This window comes from Quercus lobata, chromosome 8 (genome assembly GCF_001633185.2).
Source record: "Quercus lobata isolate SW786 chromosome 8, ValleyOak3.0 Primary Assembly, whole genome shotgun sequence".
Classification (NCBI taxonomy): Eukaryota; Viridiplantae; Streptophyta; class Magnoliopsida; order Fagales; family Fagaceae; genus Quercus; species Quercus lobata.
This window is the reverse complement of record NC_044911.1, coordinates 37,203,874-37,221,432: the sequence shown is the minus strand read 5'-3', so window position 1 is coordinate 37,221,432 and position 17,559 is coordinate 37,203,874. Positions and strand designations below refer to the sequence as shown.

The following is a 17,559-nucleotide window of genomic DNA, read 5'->3' as shown; positions in this document are numbered from 1 at the left end:
CTTAGCCCCACCATCCCTTCACCCACCCCACATCCATCCGTTAGCCCCACTATCCCTTCACCCACCTCACATCCATCCCCTACCCCTACCATCCCTTTAGCCACTCCACATGAGTCCCCTAGTCCCACCATCCCTCCACCCACCCCACATGAGTCCCCTAGTCCCACCATCCCTCCACCCACCCCACATGCCTGTCCTGGGTCTGACATTCGTCCACCCACCCTATGGTCATTTCCTGAGCTATCACCTATTCCATCATTTGACCTGGGTCTTGATCAAACCCCTCCTGACTTGCAACAGGACCCACCTTCCCACAGTACATCCACTGGCCCACCCCATGTTCAGCCTGAGCAGCCTATTGGGTTAGCTGCAGCGGCAGAAGGTCGGCCAAAACGCATATCTAAGGCACCTCCTTGTGGGACAGGGAGGCACAAACATGGACACAACGCTGGGCCGGAGGCATCTGACGAAGGATATGCAAGACCTCCTCCTTATTATACGAGAAAGCGTAAGGTTCCAAAAAGGTAACTCAAATGATACCTTATTCCTTTAACTGGACATTTCAAGCTAGTGTTGAAAAGTTCATGAAATTATTTTTGTGGCCAAAATGATTTTAATGTACATTATTTGAACTAGGTGAAAGGTACAGTTGGGACATTAGCTGGAGGTAGATATTCATGTGTTTGTGAATGATACAATTCTTGTTGCTGTTATCTTCGAGGTACATATTCATGTATTTGTGGTTATCTATGGTTCTCTTGTTATTAATAAAAAGAAGTTTAATTCCCGCTTCCGTGTGCATGCATTAACAAGAACTAACTATCTTGCTTTATGTTCTGTTTCAGTAGTAGCTACAAACTTGTTGCATCAATGATTCTTTGTTGACAATATTCTTATTGTTTCCTCAGCTCTTATATTTATTTATAGTTTCTCCATTTCGTAAGGCAAGTGACTATGTTTTGAGGTTTTTTGGTTATTGGCAGTGTATAGAGATTTTCAACTTGTGATGCTAATGGTTAGTGAACTTTGTGCAGGTATTGAAGAAGTTGCTCAAGGATGATGCCATATCTAAAGCAAGGATTAATACTGAGGTTGGTTACTTCATACAATTAAATTTGTAAATGGTTCGTGGGTGTGTTGTTTTCCATGGCATGACTTATTTCTAATAGGTTTCTAATCTTTTTTTACTGAAAAGTATTTTCGTCAAAATGGGCTTCAAGCTTCAGGTCGTGGGTTCACGTCATAACCCACGACCTGAGGCATAAATCAATAATTGGGTTCTCAAAGTTACTCACAAGTTCATCTTTTGGAGGTTCATATGGAGGCATGTTTTCAAGTTCTGCTTCAGCAGCAGCAAGATAAAGTTAGCTTTAATTATTCTATGTTTCCGAGATTCTTCTTGCTTCCTCAGGTCTTCCATTTCTTTATATTTTTTCCTAAGGGGTATTAGAAAGAAATATAAAGAAGTGGAACACGTGAGGTTGCAAGAAGAATCTCGGTAACAAAGAATCATTAAAGCTAACTTTTTCTTGCTGCTTGTAAAGCAGAACTTGAAAACGTGCCTCCATATGAACCTCCGAAAGATGAACTGGTGAGTAACTTTGAGAACCCAATTATTGCACCTGATCGGAGTAAGCTGCCAAAACGGCATGGTGCAACTTCTGCGGCTCAGGTAATTAATCTTTATTGCTTGAATTTGTACTTCATGCAGAAGTTGGGCTTATGCTCTGCTTTTTGGTCATTAGCCTTTTCTTGTTAGCCTATCATTAAATTGTAGAAATTCTGGAAGTATGCATAGGATTGCATTATTTATTTATGATTGACAAAGAATATTTAAACTATATCATTCCACCTTTTTGTTATCTTTCCTTGTATGCTTCATGATTAAATAACCATTATGTTTTGCAAAAAAATACATCAAATTTGCAGTTAGGGTGTATAGTTGTCTATTCAACCCATTTTCTTGCTAATCATCTTTTTTGGAGTGTTAGGTCGTACCATGCTAAAATAATTGTTGCAGATAATTTTATAATCTATATCATTCACCTGCAGACTTAATTTACTATAGTGGGCTTGTTATGATTGGTTATTTAATTGTCATATCCTTGCACATCATTATCATTATTTATTCTTGAGTTGGTATTATAATTCTGTATCCCTATATATGCATTCTGATATCTTTGTATGCTTCTGGACAGAAAAACCATTTGTCTGGCTTGCACAAACCTTATTTGAAGCTATCTTTTGACACGGTTCAACAATTAATTGATGTGAAGAGTGACCTATTGCATGTCGTTCAAAGAAACCAGGAAAAATTTGATGCTGCAGAAGCATATGAGTCCATTATAGCAGGGAAAAGGTAAGGCTCTATTCTTCATTCTGGTTCCATGTCGTTCCATTTGATGTGGACTTGTTTATGTTCTATGCATAATTTGTAATCAAGTGTTTCACATTATGTCACTACTTGTTCTTCTCTAATTAGTTTTCAATTTGATTTGGGCCTAAATGTCCTCCCAAATGTTTAGAGTGGCATGTTGGTGCCTTAATTTGTGATAGAAACCTTGAAAAGTAGCTTGGACATGTAGGCCTGCCTGAGTGAGAACTAGTTATGATATTGACTTGTCCTAACTCACCTGTGCTTATTCCAAAATTTGTAAAATTGTCTTGGCCTCCGGAAATGAAAGTAAGGGGAGGAATACACTTAAGAATGATTCTTTTTGCTTTTCTTTTTTCCTGTCCTCATTCTATTGGATAATTCAATTGATGGCAAAAAGCTATAATAAATCTTCTGAAAATTGTGGCTATGATTATGCAAATTTCAAATTGTAAGGGTAGTAAGGGTGTGCAAATATGATGTGGCTCTGATTGATTTGACCATGATGATTATGACTCTTATGACTTCCACAGATGAGATGGGTTTGGGAAAAACAGTTGAATTGCTTGCTTGCATCTTTGCTCATCGGAAGTCAGCATCTGAATGTGGCATATTTGCTAATACTGAAGTGCAGTTTCCTGGGCATCAGAAAATTAATCTTAAGAGATTGAAAAGGGAGCGTGTTGAGTGTATATGTGGAGCTGTTAGTGAGAGTCGAAAGTATAAAGGATTATGGGTGCAGTGCGACATATGTGATTCTTGGCAACACGCAGATTGTGTTGGATATTCACCTAAAAGAAAACGTCTAAAATCAAGTGAAATTTCCAACGGACAACGATATGAAAAGGGTCAATGGGTGAGTTCGAAAAGCACACAAGGAAACAAAATAATGCCGACATAGTTGTGAGAGATGGGGAACATATTTGCCCATTGTGCTTGGAACTGATACAAGCAACTGAATCTCCTGTTGCTACTGGTGCCACGCTTATAGTCTGCCCAGCTCCAATATTGCCCCAATGGCATGCTGAAATTATACGGTATAATTTTCTGCTTAAACTGTCCTCAAAACCTCAATATCTCTTAAGAGTACATTTGAGTTAATTTTTAGATTAGATTGGTTGTTGATTTGTAATAATGAACTAGTTCTTGATCTCTATATTGCAATCAATCATTAATGTCATAGAAGATCTACTGGGATTTTGGCTCTTCTTAGCCTTTGACATTATTATCACTATAGCTTTAACCAGTGTTCCAGTCATCCAAGAATCGTGTTTTTGCTAAGATCCATGAAGAAGGCATTATAGGAAAAAATTTAGCCACACATAACCATTGTGTTTATGGGAGAAAAATTACTCAGAAGTGTAATGACAAACATTTATATTTCTTGTGCACACTTGCAAACACATAGGATCCAAATTTCATCCTTGCTGTTACTATATGTGCTTTAAATTAACTAACTACTTCCACTTCTTTTGGGATGAAAAATTCATATTTTTTTAGATAGTCCATATCAATGAAATTAAAAAAACAACTCAATTTGGACCCATGTCCAGGCTGGTTTGTTGAATTTGTTACTGTATTCTTTTTCTTCTGATGCATCAAACTGCTGTACCAACTGACTTGTTATTTGTTATATATTATCCTAGTCATACACATCCAGGTTCCTTAAAAACTTGTATCTATGAAGGCGTGAAAATCACTCCTCTTTCAAATACATCTGTAGCAGATATCAGTGAGCTTGTTGGTGCAGACATTGTGTTAACCACATATGATGTGCTTAAGGAAGATCTATCACATGACTCTGATAGGCATGAAGGTGATCGGTGCTTAATGAGATTCCAGAAGAGGTCTGTAATTTAGCTTTTGTTTGTAATGACCATTTTTCCTTGCCTGGACTTTGTTTCATGGATTGTATTGCAAAATTACATCCCATAGCCTAACTGATTGTTAAAATTAACAATCATGTGCAAGTGATTGTTAATTTTAATAGTCAATCAAGTTATGTGGTGCAATTTGCAAAATTTATTATGATTGGTGTGATGATTGCAAGTTTTCATAGTTTCGGATGCAAAGTACAAAATTCAATAGTGATTTGATGGATGCTTGTAATTTGTGTTTTTGATTGTTTTGGTCCCTAGCTGTGTACTTCCTATACACTTGGGTGACTCCGTTTTATGGTCTGAATAAAATTTACATTACTTATAAAAACAAAAATAAAAAAGGTACAAAATTTGTTACTTTTGTTTTTCCTTCTATACCATTCCATAGACACAGTAATGTTTTGATTTCAGACACAGATCTCTGAGTAGAATGTATCAAGATGAGTGGTCATTTTGTTGCAGGTATCCCGTTGTTCCAACTCCTCTGACCAGAATATTCTGGTGGAGGGTTTGTTTGGATGAGGCTCAAATGGTGGAGTGCAATGCTGCTGCTGCCACGGAAATGGCTCTTCGGTTACATGCTAAGCATCGTTGGTGCATTATAGGGACTCCTATACAACGCAAACTGGATGACTTATTTGGACTTCTACGATTTCTTAAAGCAAGTCCTTTTGATGTTTCTAGGTGGTGGATTGAAGTTATACGAGATCCTTATGAGGTATATCTATATTTTTTATTGTTCAATGATCAAGTATATGCAAGGTGAATTTTAAACTTGGACAGGGACAGCTTTTCGTATGATCAGAAATAAGTTAGTCCTTTATGCTGCAAATTCTTTATGAGATGATATAATGACTTGTTTTTTTCTTCTCTATTACCCTCCTGAAGTACTTTCAGTGGCTAAATACTGGTACCACCCTAGCAGTTGAGGTTGAAATAGTGGACACTTGACACTGTTGTTTGCCATGTCAATACTTATATTAAATAATGGCTACTGCCTGTCCTTGCCCAGGGTTTTGGAAGACATTTAACAGAAATCAATACAGTTAAATGACTTGTCAATATTTCATCCATTTTGATACCTATGCCCTATTCAAAGTTTGAATTATAATTTGATATACTTGTAGTTATTTGTTGGGTTGTGCCTTGAAATAAAGGTCATTGTATTCTTTATAAGGTATGCAGTTATATATATGCTAAATCCGTATAAGGATACATAATAAGAGAAGTTTTAATTGTCAACAATCACTAAATGTATCAATCAAATTTTAAAGACGTTCCTTTTTTCAGGGATGAAAAAGGAAAAAGAATGGTAGACTTTGATCTTTCTCTTGGAAGAAGACAGAGTTTAGAGAGGTGTTTATTTTGATGACCATGAAAAAATGTGGACTGAAAATGAAAGACCCTTTTTCTTATGTTGACATGATGAAAGCTACCATTAGGTTCCTTAACAGTTGAATTGATAGAATTTGTCATGACTTATGGGCAATTATATTGGTGTATTTATATAATAATGCCGTTAGATACATGTAGAGAGCATTGAGTAGCATACTGTGTAAGGGCACTTCAAGATATGGTAATCAAGATTTTACTATTTCTTTATTTATCATCATACCTCCTGGTAGTTTGAATTTTATAGATCATATTTTATATGTCAATGGTTATTTCTTATAGTTTATTTAAAGTCAACCCCAAGGGGTAGTACGATCAGCTAGGGACCATGCCTCATGAAGCAAAGGTCACTAGTTCGAATTTCTTCTCCCCCCTGGGGCCATAACTTACTCATCAAAAAAAAAAAAAATCTTAAATCATGTTTGTTTTTTTTTTTTTGAAGGTTTCTAACGCACTTAGAGACAGAAAAGATCAACATACAGTTTGGTGGTTGGAAGTACTTCATCAGGCCGAGCAAAACAAGGACTTCTCAAGCGAGTTGCTCAGAAAGATTGAATAAGCCATCTCGGGAAAACTAAATAATTCAAGGTCATCAAGAATTGCATCCCGGTTAGTTATGGTTTTAAACCTCTATATTACATCCCTTTTGCCATGAATAATGTGACTATTCCTCTCAGTTTCCTGAACTGTTTTTCAGTAATTGCCTCCAACTGTATTTAGACATGATTTTCCACCTCATGAATTTTCCTGTGATACTCTCTAGGCATCAGCATAATTATTGTGAAGAAACTCCACTAGTTAATATTTGGTATTTAATTTCTGAAATGTGTTTAGCGAAAAACAGGCCACGCTTAAAATGGGGTCAAGTTCCTATATTTCAAATTGACTCTGTTGTGGTTCTTATTTATGTTAAAGTTATATTTCTGGAATAGTCTTTTGATAAACCCACAAAAACAGGTCGTCTTGTTACTAGAGATATTTAGAGATAAAAGAGGGAGCCATAGAGATCAAAACACCACAAGGGGCAAGTCCTCTGGGCTAGGGCAGAGTAAAAGAACTTTCTTTGCGGAAAAATTCTCAAATCTCAGTAAATCTAATCACAATTCTTAAGAACACTTTTATAACTTAGAAGCCCTAATTAAAATTAAATCCTAGCCCTTGAAAATAATAAAATATCAGCCATACAAAATAACCTAAATATCAACCCACAGTACCTGCACTGCAATAATATGAACAGTAATCCGCGACTCCCCCCCCCCCTCTCTATTTTTCTCTCTAATTTTCTGCTTCTGCATCAATCTCTCCATCTTACAAGGACTACAAAATGTCCGTATGCAAGTACTTTGTGCTAAGAATTTTAAGCCACAAGGTTATTGTAAGGTGACATAAGTTTGGAATTTATTAAAATTAAAGACATTATTGTGTGCATTGTGTGAAAGTTTCTTGATTTAAACCTAACAGCAGTTGCATCCGAACCAGTGATTATACATCCCATGCTGTAAACATTGGTGTCATTCCTTAAGTTTCTGACTTTTCAAATAAGAGAAGAGTGCAGAAATTATAGAGTTCCATGCCAATTAGGAATATGTTTCTTTAGAAACCAAAGATGCCTTTTGCCTATAGTTTTCAATGGAAAATAAGTAGATATGACACATATCAAATATTAAATTGCAATTAGATAGTAATTTTTATTGTTTCTATCCCAGATTTCAAAGCATAAGTTCTCTAAAGTATCATATCCAGACTGGTTTGGATCTACTGGAAGCATCTAGGAAAGTGTTACTTGATCGACTTCTGGAAATTGATCATACTATGGAGAAACCAAAAGAGGAGGATATTGAACGAGTGAGATACTGCCGAAATTGCATTGTCAATGGGGATGGTCCTTTATGTGTTTCATGTGAACTAGATGGATTATTCCAGGTTGCTAATCAGTCCATTAACCTTGATGTTGTGCTATACAATTAATTCCTATGATGGTTTTTCATATCTCTTGACTTCTTTCCCCAGGATTATGAAGCAAGGCTCTTTCGTCTTAACAAAGAACATGGAGGGATGATTACATCTGCTGAAGAGGCCATAGATTTGCAGAAGAGGAACTCTGCACTCAATCGTTTCTATTGGAATTTTTCACAGCCAGACAAAGACAAGACTTCACATGTCGCCAATTATGGAAAATTAATGAAAAGAGATGTTGGAGAAAGAGTTGTGAAGTTGACATTAAGTGGTTTCCTTTTTCCTATGTCCAGAGTTTGAAGATGACCCTGATGTTTATGGGCTTAAGCCAATTAAGTATGTAGGAATTGAGGTTTCGCAGGTAGGACATAAGTCTCAATCTACTATGCTAGATAGACTGATTATTATGTTGCTCTTGTTATCAATAAACTATATGATTAATGGGGTCAAATAATGCAGGTAAAGGGTGGGTCAGTTTACGACAATGTTTTGATCTGTGATGACCCAGATTATGCAACACAAGTTGTGGAAGAAGTATTTGCAAAGAGGGAGGTGTGGCCCTTCTCCTTAAACTTCATTGTTAGATTCTAGATCAATAGCAGTTCCTTATTTGCATATCTTTTCTGTAACTTCAGATTGAAAAAGAGGCCTTAGAGGAAGCAGAGAAAGTGAGAAAAGCACGAGAGGAAGAGGTTCTTAACGATACTTACTGCTGATTGCAATTTCTTTAGTCTTAGTTGAATTTCATTCCAAGTGGTTTTAAATCTTCAAACATCATGCAGGAAGCTCAAAGAGCAAGAGAAGAAGGTGAAAGGAGGAGAAGAGAGCGGGGTTATGATCGACGGTACAGGGATAGATATAAGGACAGATACAGAAGGGTTTGTACAATTGGCATCAGTCCTTTTAAATTTTTCATGATTTCATCTGTTTCTTTTGGTTGTTTGATGATCACCCTTCTGATAAAAGTGATAAAGCCTATCATAGGCTTGGGCCAGCCAATCCTTTAATTTTTGAGGAAATTTTGGTCTTCTGTGATTAATTAATTGATTGTGTTGCATTTTCTGTGTATTTAATGGCTGTTCCCCATCAAAGGCTTCTTTACAGACGTGACAAAAGACATTTTTCATATCAAGATTTTATTTTTGTGAAGATGTCGTAATAATACAATGAATTTCCTCTGTGGTTGTGTCCAACCAAGATTTTCATTGGAAGCTTTTGGCCTTTTTTCTAAATAATGTTGAATGTACTGCCAATCAGTTGATGGAAACACTTCTTTATTTTAATGGAATTTTATAATAGGAAACTGATGCAGATTGATGATTGTTTTATTTACAAGTTGACCACATTCCATATAGGGAGAGTTTTAGAGAGCTTCCCCCCCCTACCTGGCTCTCTAAAACTCTCCCTATTTTTTGGACTCAAAAGACTTGTATGATTGTTTCAAAGTTTGTCCTAAGTTCAAGGTTTAATTTGTTATGCAGGACCGTCGTGATTACATGGATGATTACCATGTAAGCTTCATTCTTTTCTCTACTTATTTTTATTGCCAAATAGAGGTGGTATTCGTCATGACAAGCATATGTTTTTCTTCTACTGCTGAGAGTTCCCAGTAATTTGTTCAACATCCCCAAGTATTCTGAATTATTTTTATTTACAAGTTGACCACATTCCACATAGGTCTATTTTTATTTATTTTTTTCCTCCATGAATATTAATCTCTAGGAAATCCTGAATGTAGTAAGTAAATTCTCTTTTTGGAAGCATCTTATAGCAGACTTACAGTCAAACATATTGGAATCTATTTTGTTTATTATTATTATTTTTTGTATTTTTTTTTCCAGAATAATCTAATTGCTGAAAAACTTTGTTGCTTTAAGAAATTGCAAGCTTGTTAAGCAGCTTCATAGAATTTATATCTTGAGAGGAAATTTGAAAGAATGTTGGTGTGGAGCAGTTGGCATTGGCAATGTATTAGTGATGAGTGATTTGGAACACACCTTTCTTGTTAAAAAAAAAAAAAAATTGTTTTTTCATTAGTTGGAATGAAGAATGAGTATGTGAAAACAAATTTATTACAATGGGTCTATTTTGCCTTTGATGTCATGGCCTGTTGTGTGAACACAAATAGAACACTGATACTCAATAATTTCAGCCATTTCTTAGGGAAACAATTATTAATTGCAGTTTTTGTATTTTGTGCAGAAATTTCTACTGAACAAACGTGAAATGGAGTTGTTGAAGTTAGAAAACAAGGTTAGGTTTATCCTTGCAGTTGTGAAGGGAGAGATCATTGTAAGTAATAGGAAGAGAGCTGATCTGTTTGTTGAGTTGCAAACAAAAGGTTTCACTCCTTTTCCAAAGAAAACTAAAGCTGTTGAGCCAGAAGTTGCTGGTGCAACTGATGATACAGAAGAAACAGAAGTGAAATCTCCTGCTGACAGCAGTAGTAATGGGGTACAGATAAGTGATTATGAGTATCTACTGGCCATGGCAATTGGAAGCTTGACCATTGAGAAGGTTCAGGAGTTATGCGCTGAAAGGGATAAGGTCAATAAGGAGGTTGATGATTTGAGAAAGGAAACTCCAAAGTCCTTTTGGAGGACAGATCTTGATGCTTTGGAGGGGCAACTCGATGTATGACTGAAAAATTAACAATTCCTTGTGATGATTTGTTTATTTTTCTGTCTTTCTATTTGTTGACTGTTTTTAGTTTTATGTCATTTAGGAGCTAGAGAGAAGTGATGTGAGTCAGAGGAGTTAAGAAAGAAAATGAGAGGCAAAGCAAGGGGTGAAGCTGCTATGAAGTCTGCTAGACAAGCACCCAAGAACCCACGGAAGAACAATAATAAGAAGGCAAATAATGCAGAATCTGTTGCAGAAGCTGTCTCGTCATCTGTGGCTGCAATGGAAATTGGTAAGTGTCAAAAAATATTATGTTTATTATATGGGAATTACTTTTTGTTTGATTTTTGGTTTACTTCTGCTTCATTTACCAGAGAAAGCTCCTGCTAAGGTCTGTTTCTGTTCGTATGTTCTATTTTTCCTTCGAAAGGATGAGGTTAAAGAACGATAGAAGTTGCTGCCTATAACCTCGATGCATCTCCTGATCAATCAGCCGGTAAATGCTATATTATTATATTTCATTAGACTATTTATTATGATCTTTACACAACTCAGCTGTAATGTAAGAAAAATTACAGTGGATGATATGGGGATATTGTTTGCAAACCAGTTAATATATGATCTTGTGTGAGAAATTGTGTTTCTATTATTCTTCTTCATAAAATCAATTATAAGAGAACAAAATACTGTAATGTACATAGATAAAAATTTTCCATGTTACAAGCACCAACTAAAATTTCCACTTGAGATACAGCAGAACTAATAATTAGTTTCTTGTGAATTTTTCCATGATCTTTTACCGTGATCATTGGGAATGTGTTGGACTGTTTTTTCTGTAAGTATTCCCACAGTAAATTTCTCTTTGTTTTTATCTATAACTAGCCATGGAGACTGAAGTGCCCAAAGTACCAGCCAAGAAGAAAGAACCTAGCAAAAGGGCTGCTGCTGCACAGAAGAAGAAGCCCTTGGCAACTGTTTCGGAGATATCTGATGATGATGATGATGATTATAATGATATTAATGAAATTGATGATGATGATGATGATGATGATGAAGATAGTGAGATAGAAGTTGTAGCTACTCCAGAAGCCAGGAAAAAGGGCGGGGGAAAACTGGCTGCAAATGCAAAGGCAGTTAAGGCCCCTGCAGCGGCAAAGAAGAGAGGTGCAGCGAATAAGCAGCAGCCTCAGACATTGGCCCAGAAGCTTTTAACTGACATGTTAAAGCCTGCTGAAAATTCCAGGATTTCACCGGAGAAGAAAGTGAGAAAGATGAGGGCATCTCCATTCAACAAGAAAAGTGGTTCTGTGTTGGGAAGGGTTGGTAAGGTAAATGAAGTGACTGAAAATGAAGAAAATTGGGGTTCTGCTTCTACTTCTGCCAGTACTGAAGAAACTATTGAAGTTGCACCAGCAAGAGCAAGACCTCAAAGGGTGAACCAAGTTAGAAAACAAGGTATGTGTTGAGTGACTCTGAAAGTGAACATGCCACTGAGGATTCTGAATTTGATGAAGTGACTGATGAAAGTGAAAACAAGAAAACAAAAACAAAAAACAAAAATAGCATCATCTCATAAGAAAGCACATTCAAGCAATTTTTTATGCCCAGTTGTGCTTTTGCTTGCTAAGCTTAACTTCTTTTTGTGCTTTCAGAAAGAGTATGACAGAATATGATCCGCGTCTTGTGGCTCCAACCTGCTTGTACCTGGCATCAAAAGCAGAAGAAAGCACTGTGCAGGCCAGGCTTCTTGTATTTTACCTTAAAAAATTATGTAATTACTTGATACTAGATTGATTGTATGAATTTCCGCTAAATTCAATTGTTGTCATTCTACATTAGTGTGTGAAGTGCTTACAACATACCTTTCTTGTTTTACAGATGCTGATGAAAAGTATGACTCAATTAACTTGGTAAGCGTCCAATCCCAGCATAGTCAATTTGGTGTGGCTGCTGCCAGCACACATCACCATGCTTCTCAAATTCTTTGCTTGCTAATTCCTGTGCTTAATGACCATAAGCCTTTATTATGAACATCTCATTTTTGACCATATAATTAATAAATTGCAATAAAATTTTTGCCAATTTTACCATTATGATTTGGTAGCTTGTAACAAGTGCAGATGCTCTTTGATAACCTTTTTTTGATGCTGAGTAGAGATGAAAATGAAAATGAATTGATAACATGTTGGATTACTGTTTTGGTGGAGTTGGTTGTACTTTCTTTTCTTTGACTTTTCTTCTGAAATGGATGCTGGTGTCTTTATGAAAGTTTATTCTTAATAGCACACTAAATAAGTATGGAATGCTTCAATTAAAAATGCAGGTGCTATGGGCCAGGTAGTTGCCCATCAAAGAGGGTCGCATGGGCTAGAGAATTGATAGACGAAGAAGCAGAACAGTTCCTCATGCCTCGTTTCATTGACCCAGATTCAGAAAGACCTTGGCTTGCCCAAAGAATGGCCTTGAGGAGACCATATTCTGCGTAAAGTTAATGGAAGGAGACCTGCTTATGCTTCCCAGCAACTAATATAAGATCTGCATAATACGTTTTATTTTTAAGTCTTTGATTGGTCAAGTTATGAGAGAATAGCATGGTGCCTTTTGATGTATGAACTTCCTCTATAGATTGTTTGGCTTATATTTTGTGAACTTGTCCGATCAGCTTGTGTTAAGATTCTTTCAAATAGTGTTTCAAAAAGGGACAGTATCATTCTGAGCAATTCGTGACTGATGGTTTTGTAGAAGCAAGATGGTTTCTCCATTTGAAAAACCAGTTTTAGTTTCTCGGAACAAGTAGTAAGCATTTTATAAACACATGGGTTATGACTTTATGTTAAGTGCCAACTTTGGCATCAACTTTAGCTCTCGTTTGATCTGGCATATGTATTTCATGCAAGACCTACAAGGGTTATGACTTTATGTTAAGTCCCATTTGGTCCATTTAGGTCTAATTTGGTTCACTTAGGTCCACTTTGGTTAATTCGGTCCAATTCAGTCTATTTGGTCCTTTTGGTCTATTTTGGTCCAATTCGGTCCACTTAGGTCCATTCCGTCCATTATAGTTTTAATCATTCGGTTCACTGCAGTCCAATTCGGTCTATTAGGTTCATTCAGTCTATTTTAGTCCACTTCAATCCTATTCGGTCCACTTAGGTCCATTCAGTCCAATTCAGTTTTGGGCTCGAAGTTTTATTTTATTTTTCTTAATTTTTAGGTTGAAAAGCATGAAATTTTATTCTATTTCTGTCAAACTCTTTAGTTTTAGGTTAAAAAATACAAACAAAATAGGTATTGGAAATAAAGATATGGGCCCTAGAAAAGCAATAAAAATAATAAAAATTCAAAAAATTACTTGAAAATTAAAATTTCAACAATATAGGTATAATAATTATATTTGGAAAGAAAAAAAAATGCTACAATTCTAAAATTATATAATAATTTAAACTTATTGTAATATGTAACATGTATTCCATAGAATGGGGGTGTACAATTTTTTAAAAATCTTCTTGGATATGTTTAAATTAGTCAACTAACTATAATATTTTTTTAAAAAAATCACTATAATAACATATTCTCCATGTATATAAGAAAATATTATAATAATCTAAGTTCAAATTTATCGTTATCGCTCTTCCTGTGTAGAGTGTGTATCCAACCCACCAACACAACCCAACCTAACCCACCATAAGTCTATTTGGGTGGTGTCATGTGTAGTGCATAGGATGTGACTTCAAGGCTTTAGGTGGCACCTAAGGGCCAGTGGAAGCTTGAAATCTTCAATAATGAGTTGATCTATCAATCTGATTGTGGAGAGCTGAATGTTGGGGTCAATTTGGTGAAGAATGGATCAATGATGGATTATAGCTCAATCTCATCGGTGGAATGTGTGAGGACGGTCTCTCTAGGCACGTCAATGTCTTACACCCCTAGGGAGACAGTTGGAATGCTAAGGGGCGTAGAGACACGTCAATGTGTTTGGTACTATATTTCAAATAACATGTTTTAATGTGTAAAAAAACATTACTCAAATTTTTTTCTTTCTCTTTTGGCACTTAAACTGTACCAGCCTTGTGATTTTATCGTGAATATGAATGCAAATATTTGAATAATATAGCATGATTCGTTGAGATGAGTGGCGTTTGAATTCGTTGAGATGAGGACGGTTACAATATACCGTCTATCAAAGTCTTACATTAAAGCCTGTGTGATAAAGTAAGAAAGTTTCAAATTTGAGCTTTTAGACTTGGTGTGGTTCTCTTTAGTCTAAAATTTCATTAAGGTATGTCCTTGCAATATATGGAGACAAATAACCTAATTCATTTAATTTGACTCTTGCAATTTAATTTCAGCATTGTAACCAAATTCCAGTAGTGCTGGTAGAATAAGGGTGACATACCATCTAGTCCTTGTGCTTTCAGAGGAGCCATCTGACTGAGAGCCACCTGAACTTGACTTTCCAAAAAATTTGATGAAATTTGTCTATTCATGTCAACAGTCACAATACTTTGGATTGAATCCAATGCCACTACGGGTGGGCAAGTCTGGGGAGAGGAGAATAAATTGCTATAAAATTCGAGCACCACATTAGCTACCCTTCTTGGATCCAAGCACCACTATCTCGAGGAGTCCCTAATCCCATCAATTCTATTCTTCTAAAACAGTTGGGTGGCTTTGCTATGAAAATGTTTTGAGCTTTTATCTCCATGGATAGCCTACAATGATTGAGACCTCTAAAACCACATTCTAGTTTCCTTGTCAAGGAGATTATTAATTTCATTTTTTAGCATTCTATCCCTAAAGTTAATTTGCTTAAGCTAGTAGTTTCTGTTTAGGCTTTAACTCTCTACAAATGGTTCCAAATTTTCCCACAATCCTCAATTTTCCAACAATACTTGAATCACTGTTGTTGTTTCTGTGCCTGACCCATTCAGACTTGACAATATCTAAACAACCTTTCTTGGCAAGCCACATCTCTTCAAAACGAAATGGCTTATTTGGATTTACAACTTCCAAATTCTCAGGTAAAATCCAAAGAGGAGAGTAGTTCGAAGTGCTACAATTTAGATGATGCATTATGGAGCCCCCAAACCGAATCAACCACTCATTGTTCGCCAAATTTCTATCCAATCTCTCCCAAGTGGTTTGCCCATTGCTGAATTTTTTTTTTCCCATGTGAATAGTGTGCCCTTAAATCCCATATCCCAAAAGCCACACTCATCGATAGTATCTCCAAAGAGCTGCATTTGTGCATGGCTTCGGTTGCTCCCTCCTACCTTTTTCGAACCTCTCACTGTCTCATTAAAATCACCAAAACACAACCAAGGTAAGCAGAATTGGTTATTAAGTTGTCATAGTAAATCCCATGTAAAGTTGTAATTTACAACTATTTGTTTTGTTGGCTTTAATTCCGTGCCAAATTTGATTGTAATTTTATTCAATCTTTTGTACCCTGTATTTAATGTGGGATTTGATTGTAAGGGTTATGTGATAGAGAGAGAAAGTGTGAAGACTCAAGCAATTGAAGACTGGAGAGTTTTCGTGGGTATCTCGTGACTAAGCATCCCGTGAAATGACCCATGTGACTTGCACATGCTGGAATGCGAAGAGTCAAAACAGGATGGAGACAGCTGTGTCTCGTGAGTATCTCGCGGGTAAGGCTTTCCTACGAGACATTTTGTTTTGCCAGACTGTCAATTCTGATACACACTTTCTGTGCCTACATTATTTATACCCACATTACCCACAAATGTTAAGAAGTACTTCTGAGAGAAAACCCTAGCCAAACACCTTGAGAGTTAGAGATTGTTATACCCACAATTCTTTACACAATTGCTTGTAGATTTTCCTCAACTCTTACCTCTCCATTTCCATACCATTGAGAGGTTAATAGCCCAAACACTTACCACACCCTTTCAGAGTGTCAAGTGATAATTTGGTGCTGCTGGAAAGCATTGGAAGAAGCCAAGGATGGTAGATGCAATATGGTGCTTGTTGCGGGATCCGGAGAGCTAGAAAAGACACGGTTTCGAGAAGCCTTGTTGGAGTAAAAGCTTGGAGGGCTTAGGTAGATCGAGTAGATTAGGCTTGGAGGGTCTCTTACTAACTCATGTATCCCAACTAATTGTCTAGTGGATCGATTATAGCTTGGAGGGCGGCGGAGAGGTTTTTCGCTGAGTTTTTCGGTTTCCTCTTTGATAACACATCGGCGTGTTATCTTGTGTTTGCATCTCTCTTTCCTACTCTTTTACATTCCTTTTTATTGCTATGTTGTCTTGATTATGGATTAGAGTAGCTTGTTTGTTTATCCGCTCGCATTTACACTATTCCGCATTTAGAATTAAGTTAGTGTAAAATCTATCGAGCCTTAACTTTAATTTGGGGGTCTAAACAGCTCTTGTGTTTTTAACACATTTTCGAGCTTTCATGCCATAATTCACACCTTTTATGGGTGATTGACTAGCCATAGAAACCAGTGAATAACCATGCTCCTTCACTGCCCTTCCCTATGATGCAATCAATGTGGTTTTTTGATGAAGTTTCCACACTCAAATTTATTGAACTCTTCCAGAATAGCACAAGCCCCCCACCTCTGTGAACTCGAAGGATAATGAACATATGCTCAAATTGCAAATTGTGTTTGAAAGAAACTTGCTTGGTATATGGAACTGTCTTATCGACCATGATTTATATTCTAAGGAGGAATTATTGTCTTATTGGTTATAAAGAAAATGCAAATTGTACATTCTTTCTCCAAAAAAAAAAAAAAAAAAAAATTTAACTAAACTTTATTTCAGTCTTATAACTTTACTTTCATTCAATTTCCTTTAAATTTCAAGTTCATTCAATTAAAGCATCTACATCAAATTTCGTTAAATGTTGCGGTTAAGTGTCCAAATTTATTTATTTTTCTTCAAATTTTTTAAATTAAAAAAATCCAATTAATTATTGAAAAATATTTCATAGATTATATATTATTTTAAAAAAGATTAACAGAAGTTGACAAAAAGACTTTAATTAAATAAACTTGAAACTTAGAGGACTCAATAGAACGAAAGCAAAGTTAAAGAGCTGGAATGAATTTTGGTCATATTTAGAGAGTGTACTTTGCAATTTTTCCTAAAGATTTTATTACCAAACCAGTCATTAGATTTCTTTCCCAAAGTAAGGGTCAAAATCATGACTCCAAACAATAAGCACGAGTTCATTTTTTTTTTTTTTTTGAGAGAGTTTCAACTTATTGCTTCCACTCCTACTGATAGCTTTTTATCATCAAACCAAGACACCAATCAGTTTTTGGTGTAGATAGGGATTGAACCTCAAATCTTTTATACAATC

At 36.1% G+C, this 17,559-nt stretch overlaps 3 protein-coding genes across 6 annotated transcripts; all 3 read left to right on the top strand.

The window, feature by feature from the left end:
- Positions 1-1,202: 1,202 nt before the first annotated feature.
- Positions 1,203-7,436, top strand: LOC115955634 (E3 ubiquitin-protein ligase SHPRH-like). Of its 2 annotated transcripts, XM_031073839.1 has the most exons (7): positions 1,203-1,672; positions 2,199-2,359; positions 2,908-3,411; positions 4,021-4,221; positions 4,717-4,972; positions 6,089-6,255; positions 7,353-7,436. In XM_031073839.1, exons 3-6 carry the CDS (start codon positions 3,227-3,229, stop codon positions 6,203-6,205), a joined length of 759 nt encoding a protein of 252 aa, XP_030929699.1. In that variant the 5' UTR covers positions 1,203-1,672; positions 2,199-2,359; positions 2,908-3,226; the 3' UTR covers positions 6,206-6,255; positions 7,353-7,436. The 2 variants fall into 2 exon arrangements, with proteins under 2 accessions (XP_030929699.1, XP_030929700.1); XM_031073840.1 differs by lacking the exons at positions 1,203-1,672; positions 2,199-2,359 and having other exon boundaries at positions 3,326-3,411; positions 4,101-4,221.
- A 22-nt stretch (positions 7,437-7,458) lies between these two features.
- LOC115956816 (DNA topoisomerase 2-like) lies at positions 7,459-10,516 on the top strand. The gene is made up of 9 exons (XM_031075102.1): positions 7,459-7,569; positions 7,657-7,759; positions 7,896-7,963; positions 8,062-8,154; positions 8,238-8,294; positions 8,385-8,480; positions 9,084-9,113; positions 9,805-10,236; positions 10,328-10,516. Exons 1-9 carry the CDS (start codon positions 7,459-7,461, stop codon positions 10,361-10,363), a joined length of 1,026 nt encoding a protein of 341 aa, XP_030930962.1. The 3' UTR covers positions 10,364-10,516.
- A 111-nt stretch (positions 10,517-10,627) lies between these two features.
- On the top strand, positions 10,628-13,006 carry LOC115955635 (DNA topoisomerase 2-like). 3 transcript variants are annotated; one of them, XR_004084159.1, is made up of 5 exons: positions 10,628-10,720; positions 11,107-11,679; positions 11,877-11,995; positions 12,103-12,134; positions 12,548-13,006. XR_004084159.1 is itself a non-coding variant. In XM_031073843.1 (4 exons), the coding sequence occupies exons 2-4, from the start codon at positions 11,109-11,111 to the stop codon at positions 12,563-12,565; spliced, it is 621 nt and encodes a 206-aa protein (XP_030929703.1). In that variant the 5' UTR covers positions 10,628-10,720; positions 11,107-11,108; the 3' UTR covers positions 12,566-13,006. The 3 variants fall into 3 exon arrangements, 2 of the variants coding, with proteins under 2 accessions (XP_030929703.1, XP_030929702.1); XM_031073843.1 differs by lacking the exon at positions 11,877-11,995; XM_031073842.1 differs by lacking the exons at positions 11,877-11,995; positions 12,103-12,134.
- The last annotated feature ends 4,553 nt before the right edge of the window (positions 13,007-17,559 follow it).

Excerpts from the sequence above, each read along its gene's own strand:
- LOC115955634 (XM_031073839.1), top strand. The coding sequence starts at position 3,227 with ATGGGTGAGTTCGAAAAGCACACAAGGAAACAAAATAATGCCGACATA. Across the intron at positions 3,412-4,020 it reads TGGCATGCTGAAATTATACG|TCATACACATCCAGGTTCCT; the intron begins GTATAATTTTCT and ends ATATTATCCTAG. Across the intron at positions 4,222-4,716 it reads TTAATGAGATTCCAGAAGAG|GTATCCCGTTGTTCCAACTC; the intron begins GTCTGTAATTTA and ends ATTTTGTTGCAG.
- LOC115956816 (XM_031075102.1), top strand. The coding sequence starts at position 7,459 with ATGGAGAAACCAAAAGAGGAGGATATTGAACGAGTGAGATACTGCCGA. Across the intron at positions 7,760-7,895 it reads GAGGAACTCTGCACTCAATC|AGTTTGAAGATGACCCTGAT; the intron begins GTTTCTATTGGA and ends TCCTATGTCCAG. Across the intron at positions 8,295-8,384 it reads GAAAAGCACGAGAGGAAGAG|GAAGCTCAAAGAGCAAGAGA; the intron begins GTTCTTAACGAT and ends AACATCATGCAG.
- LOC115955635 (XM_031073842.1), top strand. The coding sequence starts at position 11,109 with ATGGAGACTGAAGTGCCCAAAGTACCAGCCAAGAAGAAAGAACCTAGC. Across the intron at positions 11,680-12,547 it reads GAACCAAGTTAGAAAACAAG|GTGCTATGGGCCAGGTAGTT; the intron begins GTATGTGTTGAG and ends TTAAAAATGCAG.